Source organism: Myripristis murdjan, chromosome 11 (assembly GCF_902150065.1).
Source record: "Myripristis murdjan chromosome 11, fMyrMur1.1, whole genome shotgun sequence".
Taxonomy (NCBI): Eukaryota; Metazoa; Chordata; class Actinopteri; order Holocentriformes; family Holocentridae; genus Myripristis; species Myripristis murdjan.
In genome coordinates this window covers 29954538-29966004 of record NC_043990.1, presented here as the reverse complement: position 1 = coordinate 29966004, position 11467 = coordinate 29954538, and the positions used below count along the sequence as shown (strand labels likewise).

Below are 11467 nucleotides of genomic sequence, written 5' to 3'. Positions count from 1 at the left end.
CCCCTAGGGGTCGCGGACCCCCTGTTGAAGATCTCTGCCCTAGACAACATTATGTAAGTCATTTGTCATTTGTTGGTTAAGAAGTTTCAGTGCTGTAAAAAAATCACTTTGACTGTAAACCTAATAGGCAGAAGGGGATTTGATGTTGGCCCCACAATAGCAGGACTTAATGAAAAGTATAAAAGTAGGTGTAATGGCCATCACTCATCTGGCCTAAGTGGTGGGTTTTCAACCACAATACTGGGGCCTAAACAGTCTGGGAGTTGCATCAGTTGGCTTTGACTGGAAAGCTGAGACTCTTGTGGATTCAGTGAGCCACATTTGATTCATATGTGATGATGTTAGCACCACAGTAACCATTTCATTATAGTCAGACCATTTTTTGCAACTTGACATCACTGTTGACATCACTGTATACCCACTGTGACCGTTATGATAATCACAGCTACATGAAACTTTACAACCACAAACTAGAGGAGAATTTAAAGGACAAAAATCGCAATACATCGTACAATTGAATTGCAATACTTGTAGAATCACAATACATATCGAATCGGCACCCAGGTATCATGATAGTATGGAATCGGGAGAAAAGGATATAGTCTCAGCCCTATATTATTCGCTCTTCTTCTGAATCGGTTTCTGATTCAAACATATGGATGAATTAGTGCTATGTTCCCACTTGCCACTGTGTAGTGTGCAGCAGCTAGCAAAACAGAGGACAAGCACGGGTTTGTGTTTGATGACAGGAGCTGAAGGTGAGTAGGTATGGCAGCAGCGGGGGAGTGGGCGGGGACTGTTTCTGTAGAGGAGGGACTCCAGGCAATCCGGAAGTGTGGTTTGTGTACAAAGCCGAATCAAATGAAAAATGCCGTCACCTCACATCATGGAACTGTGATTGTCAGTCCCTTTTGCAGCCTGGCAGACTGAGGGAAACTCACCCATGGCAGAGTAGAGGACTTGCTCCTGCAAAGTGACACTGTGGATACACAATCTGCTGCCACAAACAGAACCTATGGCGGCGCTAACCCGGTAGCCAACTAACTGCAGTTAATGCGGGCTAAAAGAGCAGGGGGAATGGGCGCCAGAGGTGGAGGTCCAGCCGGCACTGGAATCGCTGAGAAGCAGCGGAGAGATGTGTTGTGAATGTGACACCGAAGGAAACACAAGGGTGGGTTTAGTAGCTAGCTAGCTAGCCGGCCGGCCAGCGTTATAGCTTGATGCCAGCTTCCTTTGAAGATGCAAGCCACTCCGACTCCTGCAGAAAGCCATGTAAAAGGTGAGGCAGCTTTGTTCCAGGCTAAATCCAAGCAGCCAGCTCGGACTATGAATGAGAACACCTTCACTGCCGCTGCTTGGGCTTAGCAAGATTAGCTAGTGGCACGTCAGCACTGTATGTTAGCTTGTTATCAAGATGTAGCCCTTTGACGTTACCGACGCACAGTAAATAAGAAACATTTTGCACACGATGTATCGAACCACATCTCATCTGACTGTGTCATTTTGTCAACTTTGTTCATGTGTTTGCTGTTCGCTAGCCTTATAACAGCTTGCTAGCTAACCGTTGCACAACTAGTCAACTTGTTAGTGTATGAGAAGAGTAAGAGCCGGGGCTCGTCTAGCAGAGCAGGCAGCTAGCGTTGGTCTCATAATAGCTTGCTGTGTTGTTGACTGGAGCTAAATAGCACCCGCGGTGTTAGCTAACTAAGTAGCTGTGATTGTTGGTTACACCGTGTCCAGAGGCTACAGAAGTGATGCCATGTTCCGTCCCTGGCCGCATGCTCCTCTGAATGATCCTACCAGTCAGTTCCACGTTGCGGGAGGAGGGAGGAGGATGTTAAACAAGAATAGAGTTTCAGTCACAGTTTCAGCTGGTACCGTTTTGTCAGAGGAGCAACAGTTCCCTCCCACTCCGGCCGCCCTCTCTCACATTCACAGCCTCCTGTTGTCTGTAAGCCTCTTAAAGCGTTGAAAGGGAAACATGGCAGATCTGTGGGCTGCTCTCGCTTCAGGTACAGTTACTTTAGCACCTTTTATACCTCAGCTGTGGGGCTCACCTCCTGTCAGTGACTTACCTGCTGTAGACAACTGCTTTGATACTTCTGACTTAGATGAGTCTGACCCTTTTCTGTCACTCTCCACAATGTCCAGGATTTCCTTTAACACTGTCCGGCTGCATCTTTCTCTTTCCCCTGCCTCTTGCATTCTTTCTGTTGCTTCTCTGCCTTAACTGAGCCTTTGCTGTCTAATGCTGCAGTGTGTCCACATACAAGTCTATTTGTTTGAAGCCTAATAGTGTACTTGTGATGTACTATTCATTGTCATTACAGTTTTGAAGGTTGGCTGCTGGTAGTTTTCTTATCAGGACTGAAATATCACCAGTTGTTTCCCTGTAGGGTCAATGTAATGGGGACATAAACAGGTTTGACTGGTCTGTTATAGGAATTGGGTTGAACACGGATTGGGATCCTTAGTTCATCCGATGGTTTGTGCTCGGTAGTTAACAGTAAAGCAGCCACCCTCACAAGATTACAGCTTGTACTTATCAGCAGTAATTGGTTTAGGCACCTCCGTTGCTGAGGATCTCCTGTGTAACCTCCCTAAGCGTCAGTAACTGCTGTTATCTCCCTCTCTTTGCAGAAACAACTAATCTATTAACTGTCAACTAGACTTAGACACCAAAGAAAGCTATTCACTGTTTTTTCTTGAACATGTAATGTTTCCAGGTTGATCAGGGATGGCAACGTGGCCTTATGTAACTTTCAGAACATTTTCATAGGTGCCTATTTGTTTATAGGAAGTTGGACTTTGACTGTTCAGCTCAGTTTGAGATATTGACAGACAGAAGTGGAAGGCTAATGATTCAGCTTCATACAACTGATGTTTTTATTATGTGTTTATTCTTTTTTTCTTCGACCAAGTAGAAACTGTTCATGCTATAAATTCCTGATCCTGAACCGCAGCTTTAAAACAGAAATGGCACTTAGGTTGAGAATTCCCAACTAATTAAGTTTGATCACTGAGTGTTGGAGATAACCCAGAGGATTTACAGTATTACTAACACTAGGAGATGTAGGCTGCTCTTAGTAAGGTCAGACAGGCACTAGGTTTCCAATACACCACTGGTACTTGCCTCTAATTGAAAATCAGACCTGGTCCAGAAGAATCAATCAGTACTACACCGGTTGTCTATGGTAAGGCTAACAGATTACTCTGAGGCAGACACCAGTACATAAAATCTGTTTAATTATTATGTTGGATTTCATGTGAATATTTTTGTATCTCATGATGTTCCAAATGTAGTCTGAGAGGCATTTCCACCCTAACAAGGATAACATTTTAGATGAAACATTTAATACTTTTATGGTTTGGAAAAAAAGAAGAAGTGAGATTTAACTCTTCAAAACCTCCACAAATTTGCTTGATTTCTTTCAAAAACATGGGGAAAGGTGATTAGTAAATAAGCCTGAACAGAGGTCATTTTTTTTTTTTTTTTTTTTTTTTTTTTTTTTTACAATATTAAAAGAAAATTGTGTTTAAACACTGACTTTCACAGTCATTTAAGAAACTGAATATTACCACAAAATTGTAAGTTATATGGATGATTCCATCCACAAACACTGTTACTGACAGCAGCCTTGAAAAATGCATACCATGTTAAGGCTAAGCTACAGCGGCGTGGGTTCCAGTCTGGCCCATGTCTTGTTGCATGTCATCCCCTCTCTCTGATGATTTTTTTTGGACAGAAATGCCCCAAAATTAATGTAAAAAAAAAAAAAAAAAAAAAAAAGCACATCAGTCAATACCTAACTTTGTCACATGAATTCTGTGTACTGATATGAAATAACTCAAATTATTTTTTATAGTAGTATTTGCACGTCTCCTGTGATCACCTTGGTTTTAAAAGTACCTTTATATGTATCAGTCGCATTCCAAAAACACATCGGTCAAAACCTACCTCTGGTAACCAAATTCTGTTGCTGCTGCAAGTCACTCTTTCCATTCAAATGATCAGTGGGCAGGAAAATAGAATTTATCTTGATTGGTTAAGTGCATACAAGGAAGGGTATCTTGATCTTTTGACAGTTTTGTTGAAGTCAGCTGTGTAGTAATAGCCTGCACATCACATGCAGAAGAGCAGGAAATCCTGTCAGCTCCTCTGGACCTTTCACATAGAGTGACTGTTGAGGATAGAGAACCTGTACAAATACCACCTCACCACCTCTGTCTTTGCTTCGTCTCAAAACAGTAAAATGTGCTGCATGTATTTCATTACTTATGCCTTCTCTCCCCCCTCTCTGTTTTCAGGATGATGGCAGAAGGATAACATCCAAGGAGTCACGTTCCCTCACCCCAAAGTGACCCCCATTTTCCTTTTTTTAATCTTATCCATACTTCCGCAACCCCTTTGCTGAACTTTTGTGTGTTGCCCTGTCCCAGCTCAGTTTCACATTTCTGTGCAAGGATGCAGAATAACATAAAGTAATTTTTGTGTGTCACCGTGATACCATCGAGGCCTAACGCCAGGATGAGTCTCAGTTTCTTCATAATTAGAATGTGATCAGTTGTCAGCTTCCTGCTCAGTGTTTTCATCTCTCCTTCATCTGTGATTGTGACCCCGGCCCACAAGAGTTCCTGTTTAATTACTCGTTCCCTACCTAAAGCCTTTTCCTCAACCCATTTCCTAATTTGGCGTCGTTGGGCCATGGTTCGCAAGAAAGGTTCTCTCATATTGTGTGGAGCTTTCCTGTTTGTTGCCTGGAATGCTTTACTGCTGCTTTATCTTTGGGGACGTCCTCCAATCGGCCGCCTCGGAGAAGGTGGAGGAGCTGAACCAGGGGGAAAGGAGGAGTGGGGCATGGGCAAAGGAAAGGTAGACCAGGTCAACCTGGCCGGAGAGGTGATTCGACTGGCTGAGGAAGTTGAAATCCAGCTTGAGACTCAGAAAAAGCTACTCAAGCAGATAGAAAGCCACAGGTCACTGTGGGCTCAGCAGAAAGACGTTGAAAAAAGAGAAACAGATGGCACAAAAGAGGAGCAGAAGGAAGAGGACAACAACACTAACCAGTCGCCAGAACCTTCGCTTCCTCCAAAAGACAATTTGATTCATGAGGACCAAACTGAAGCAAAAACTACAGTAAATGTGATTCTTACAGCAGCACCGTACTCTAAGTCAGAGCAGAAACAGGACCCTGACATAAAAGAACAGACAGCTCAGAACAGTAAATTGGAGGTTACAGTTGCTAGCCCTCAAGTTGTCATTCCCATTCTAGTTATTGCCTGTGACAGAGTGACTGTAAGAAGGAGCCTCGATAGACTGATACAGTACCGCCCTTCTGCTGAACTCTATCCAATCATTGTCAGCCAGGACTGTGGTCACGCAGAGACAGCCCGTGTGATTGACTCGTATGGTGATCAAGTGACTCACATCAGCCAACCAGACCTGTCGGACATCAGGGTCCGGCCAGAGCACAGGAAGTTCCAAGGATACTACAAAATCGCCAGACATTACCGCTGGGCCCTCAACCAAGTGTTCAACACTTTTTCCCACTCCACTGTGGTCATAGTGGAAGATGACTTGGAGGTAAGCACTCTAATCACTGTGTTACCACTCATCGCTCATTATAATAGCCATGAGTGACTTATTTGATGATGTCATTCTTTTCTGACCATTTGTGGCTGGTAGAAGAGGCTCCATGGAAGAGCACTGTATGAAAGCTTTCATTTACAAGCAATCCCACGCCAGGTCCCTCTGCTCCAAGGTTCAGAGAAATCACTGGCTATGGTATCAGGTTGGAATCAAAGGGGGCATACTCTGGGCTAATACATCTTATCATTTATTAAATATTGTACCTATTTAGTTCGTTAGCAGGCAAGCTGCTGCGATTTTACAAACCTCTCAAAGGACCAAATCAGTGGTTTTGCATGTTTGGCCCAATATCTACAAAATATACTATGATGTGATACCACTATGATGTGAAAATGAATTTTCAGAGACGTCACTCGAAATTGAGCGTAGTGAAACACTCCCTATGCCAAAAGTTAGTCCCTGCGTTTTTGCGTTTCACGGAGAATTGTCCATTCCTGGTTTACGAACAATGCCAGCTTTGTCAGGTGCTGAAGCAGAACGTTATAAGATGGCTGTAAATAGTCAAAGAGATGAACATTCAAAATCACCGGAATTACCCTTTAATTCTGGAATCCATACTTTTTGATACTTTGAGCCATATATTTCTACATTATATAATAAAATGTTTAATGTTTTGTGTATTTTCAATTTGTCTGTTCATTTGTGCAATCTTTTTTCCTTTACTGTATCCACGTTTTTTTTCTACTACCAAGACAGTTTTTCCTGTAGGACTCATTTAATTTAATTTCTTATACTATGTAAATGTAAAGTGCATCATTTTCAGGAGTTGTGTTGAGGCTCAGATTGTATCGTGTTTATGGTGATGCACTCCACAAGATTCAGTTTTTAATAAGGCAATCAGCCACCCGTTCTTAAATAAAGCATTAAGTGGCCCAGGCCCAGTTGTACTTAGACTTTCTGACTGCTCAGCACTTTCCATCAAATTCAGTAGCCCTTTTGATGGCAATGGTGTAATTATATCTGGCTCAAATTCAAATTTGGGTTAATAATGGCTGGGGCTGGTCTCATAATGTTCCACATTTGTCTGCAGCGTACATTACTGAAAACATTTCCTTCCCTCAATTTTGCTTTTACTGAAACTAAAACAAATGATGTGCAGCATGGATCATTTATACTATGTAACTGCAGTACTGTATCTACCCAAGTTAAACTTTCAGTGTCCTCTTAAGGCTTACTGTAATGTCCATTCAGTGCCATTCTGTGCCATGCACATCATATCCAACTGTGTGTGTGTTTGGTTGTAGTCACTATAGTTATCTAAACCAAATATATAAACCAAATATTCACAGGGATTAACTGATGAAGAAATCACCCCACAGTGAGGATATTTTCCTGGTGTACGACAGGTTAATTTAGACTTAGGTTTAGGTTAGTGTAAAGTCCCCAGCTATAGTAATAGAAAGGTGTCTGTGTGTTTACAGAAGAAACAACGTCAGAAATAACAGCTGTAATCCGAGTTTGCATTTTCAGATTAGCACATTTAACATCTTAATGGATTGGCTGTGGTGGCACTGCCCAGAACATCTGTAGGCAAACCATCAAAACCCCTCTTCATAGCAAGCAGAGCAGGATAAATATCCATATGATTGAATATTTAGTTGGGGCAAAAACTGCTTTAGCAATAGGAAAGTTTCAGAAAATTCAGAATAACTGTTGACTTAAAGCAGCAGCTGCAGGGAGAAACTTCACCCTATAAAACTGACAGTTTTGGAGGTGAAGAAGGAAACTCTGGGTTAATTTATGTAACTGCTCTCTACTCACCCCTCCACATTTTTTAACACTGATGACTCAGACTATTTTTATGTTTGGTTTGGATCACCCCTTTAAACTTTGCAGTCAAAGTTCAGCTAAAACAGGTAACACATCATACCATTAATGGCTCAGTGGATCACAATAAGTTTTCAGTGTGGTAAAAAGGTTTTATTTTCATCATTTGTCACCTCTCTTGCTTATAAAGTTCACCTATCTTATAATACAGGGATTTTCAAGCCTTTTCATGTTCTGGCCCCCAAGTCAACTTTCAATAAGCCACATGCCTCCATCTGAAGTGATTTTGCCCCATATTGTCCCTCATTTTTTTCAACACTAGCCTTTTTGCTAGTGTTCAGTATTAAATCCTTATGAAAGGTGTGTGTACACACAAGAGGTCCGACATCAATCCAGCATCAGTGATGTGACCTTTTAAAATAACATTTTAATAAATATACTTATAATTTGTTTAAAAATTGTATTATTTAATTATCTTGGTGGTTGTTTCTTTCCTGTTTGTTAGTTTTGTGTTGTTTTTTCTGATTTAGTGGTAATTTCTTTAATTGGTTTTTCACTAATGTTCTGCTTGGTGCTTCCTGTTTAGTGCTGGAGAGAGCGTTCCTATTGGCTGTTAACAATGTTCTCATCATTGAACTTGACTCTTTGCATGAGCCAAGATTAAAGACTTCTGATAATAAACATGTTTGATGTTATCAGAATGTCAAGATGAGAAAAAGACTGAGTCAGAAGACCTTACACCAATTGGTGCAGATGATATCAAAACTCTATGGATTTTATGCCCACATTGGACATCCGTCTGCAACAGCGAAATTATTTGATAAGTCATTTGGTGTAGGGCCGGCATTCTAAAGCAAGAAGGCATGTTTTTTCATGGAAAAAAATCTTTTTTATAAACAACTGCTTTGGTAATTTTCTTGAAAGTTCTGACTAATTTCTTTCTCATTTCTTTTCATGTTTTCTGACTTCCTCATGTTTTTGAAATCAAGCGAATTTGCTCATGCTTCAAAGGGTTAATTCCCCAGACACTGCTATGACACAATATGTACTAGTGATAATTTTTTACGTTTTGATCTCTCCACTTTGAAGACACAGCCAATTCACAAGACACCTAGACAATTCCACAATTAACACAAAACCAAAATATAATTTCAAATCAGTGTCCCATGGGCAAAATAATTTCAAGTGGGTGTCTGGGGCTTAATGAATCAACTTGGGGGTCCAGAAGATGAAAGAGTTTGAAAACCTCTGCTCTCGACTAACCACCCCTTCAGAAGTCATCTTGCAGAAATGATGCGCTACAGTTTAAGTGCCAGCATCTCATTACGTCTCTCTCTTTCTCTTACAGGTAGCACCGGATTTCTTTGAGTATTTCCGAGCGCTCTACCCCATCCTACACTCTGATCCTACCTTGTGGTGTGTTTCTGCCTGGAACGACAATGGCAGAGATGCCCTGGTGGATCCAGGCAAGGCTGACCTCCTCTACAGAACGGACTTCTTCCCAGGTCTGGGCTGGATGCTTCTAAAGGATTTGTGGGACGAACTGGAACCCAAATGGCCGTCTGCGTTCTGGGACGACTGGATGCGTCAACCGGAGCAGCGCAAGGATCGGTCCTGCATCCGACCGGAGATCTCCCGGACTATCACCTTTGGCCGAAAAGGCGTCAGTTTAGGTCAGTTCTTTGACCAGTACCTGCGCTACATTAAGCTAAACACTGATTTTGTGCCTTTTACCAAACAAGATTTGTCTTATTTGCTGAAGGAGAAGTACGATGAAACCTTCATTAAAGAGGTTTACAGTGCTCCACTGGTGAAGATTGAGGACCTGCAACAAGGGGGAAGTTTAAGGGGAACAGGTCCATATCGAGTGCAATATTCTAGCCGGGATAGTTTCAAGGTCTTTGCTCGAAACTTAGGGGTGATGGATGACTTGAAATCAGGTGTCCCTCGTACAGGTTACAGAGGCATCGTCAGTTTCCTGTCCCGGGGTCGAAGGGTATTCTTGGCGCCACCAGAGGGCTGGACGCACTATGATGTTAGCTGGAGCTGAGAGATTAGATTTAGACTCTGAAATGTGAATGGTGTTGAAGAGGGGAGAGAACCTTACTCAGAGGAACACCCTCTCAAACCAAAGAATATAGTTAGACATAATGGTTGAACGCAAATTAGTTGAGCAAAACAGAAGGGGATGTACATCAGTGGAGTCGGTAGAACAGGGCAGGATGGGAGAACTATGTTCATAAGCCTAGACCCAGGTTTGTTTTCATAAAGCTTCTAAAATAGGGTGCTGATTTAGAGTGATTAGGTCAAATGGCCAAATAGATTTCACAAGGACGGTATTCAGACTTTTTTGTTCAAGGAAGACTCCATGCTTAAACACTTTACCGCTGTCAAAATGAGATATTTGCATTTATGGGTGCATTTTGTTCAGTTTCATATTTCCTGGTATACATGGCCAAATGTAGACGTGGTATCATGTCAAGATTTTTCCAGGATAGCTACAATGGAGTAGGTTTTGGAGTCATTCAGAATCAAAGAGTATGGGCCTCTGTCTAGATCTGCCATTTCATACTGATATGTAGCAGTGATAAAGGGAGAAATCCCTACCACAAGTGCAGAGACAACAATTTCTTCACTAACAGTAGCCTCAGTAGACCAGATTGCAGTGAGGCCACAGGACGTTTGTTTTTGGGGAATGCAGGAAGTCACTAACTTCAGTAGAAGTAGATCAGGCAGGAAGAGGGTTAGCAGCTAAGCCAGAAAATGTAATTGTGACTCTTGATCATAAATAACTTGTGGAATGCACTGAATATCACTAATTAATGTGACCTGACAATGGGGGAGTATCCAAGGCTAGCGTTTTCCTTTTAATTATCAGCACCACTATCCTTAGATAATTTATGAATATCATCCTTGACAGTAAGGGCAGGGCACAGCAGTAAATGAACAGTTAGTCTCGTAGTATTATGGTTGATCTGCTTGAGCTGGTCTTGGAAGGTCCTATTTTTTTCTCTGTGATGTTTGAAACATTTGAGTAGCCCACCATTTAATTCCATCAATCTGATGGCTGAAGAGATTTGCTTTGTTTCATTCCCGAATGGTATCAGATGCCAGAGACCAAGTTTATTTCTACAACTGCCCTCTGCTTCTCTGAGGGTTCAAGAATCTGCATTTTCAGGACACAACACAAGTGAATGAACTTAGTGTCAAAATGGAAAAGGAAATTGATTTTACTTGAAAGAAATGCTGTGTATATGAAGGATAAAATTATTAGATATGAAGGCTAAAAAATGATCACATTTGGGAATTATTTAACTGTCCTTGCAATGAGTTCTAACAAGCTTGCCATGCTGCAATGACTTGAGTCAAACGTTACCAAGCCAGACATTTTTTCAAGTATTATCACCATGAATACCAATACAATGCAAGTTGTAATTACATGACATCCAAACCATGGTTTGGTAAGGTTAGGTTTGTTGAAAAACCAATGATTGTTTTACTATTTTTGTTTCTGCAAGAAGTCTGATGAGAGGCCAAGAGTTGGATAAATGGTAATCACTGTACTGTATTTATCTTTGGGAGATCCTCTGGACGGCTGACTGACTGATTCCCATGTCTGTATGTTGATGTGTAAAACCACTGCCTGACGTGTTTATAACTTTAATACATTGCAAATAAAATTGACTATTTTGATATTTGTCCTCCTGAGTAGGGTGTGCCTTTTTATTAATAGTGTTTATTCAGCTGTACAATCCTTCCTCTGCACAATGGTTCATGCATCAAAGATGAAAAATCTAAATGTGGTTGTGCTTCTGTTAAGTGACCTGTGATAGGAAGTTCTCTGTCCCTGCTTCCTTTCACTTGTCATCCTGTTGGATTCCTGCCTACTTGCACTTTTACAAACACCCAAAACCCAGATTATCAGTAGTGGAGAAATTAAACAAGGCTTCCAAGCCAAGACATTCGCACAGAGATGAGGAAATGCACATTGAGAAAACCACTTGAAGTTAAAAACCTGCATTCATGTCATGAAGTGACTTTTTCATCCAA

The 11467-nt window shown here is 41.5% G+C and overlaps 1 protein-coding gene across 3 annotated transcripts; it reads left to right on the top strand.

Annotated features, from left to right (window-relative positions):
- The first annotated feature begins 821 nt into the window (after nucleotides 1-821).
- Nucleotides 822-11118, top strand: mgat1b (alpha-1,3-mannosyl-glycoprotein 2-beta-N-acetylglucosaminyltransferase b). 3 transcript variants are annotated; one of them, XM_030063246.1, is made up of 3 exons: nucleotides 822-1279; nucleotides 4309-5584; nucleotides 8766-11118. In XM_030063246.1, exons 2-3 carry the CDS (start codon nucleotides 4706-4708, stop codon nucleotides 9465-9467), a joined length of 1581 nt encoding a protein of 526 aa, XP_029919106.1. In that variant the 5' UTR covers nucleotides 822-1279; nucleotides 4309-4705; the 3' UTR covers nucleotides 9468-11118. The 3 variants fall into 3 exon arrangements, with proteins under 3 accessions (XP_029919106.1, XP_029919105.1, XP_029919107.1); XM_030063245.1 differs by lacking the exon at nucleotides 822-1279 and adding an exon at nucleotides 1303-2012; XM_030063247.1 differs by lacking the exon at nucleotides 822-1279 and adding an exon at nucleotides 2024-3194.
- The last annotated feature ends 349 nt before the right edge of the window (nucleotides 11119-11467 follow it).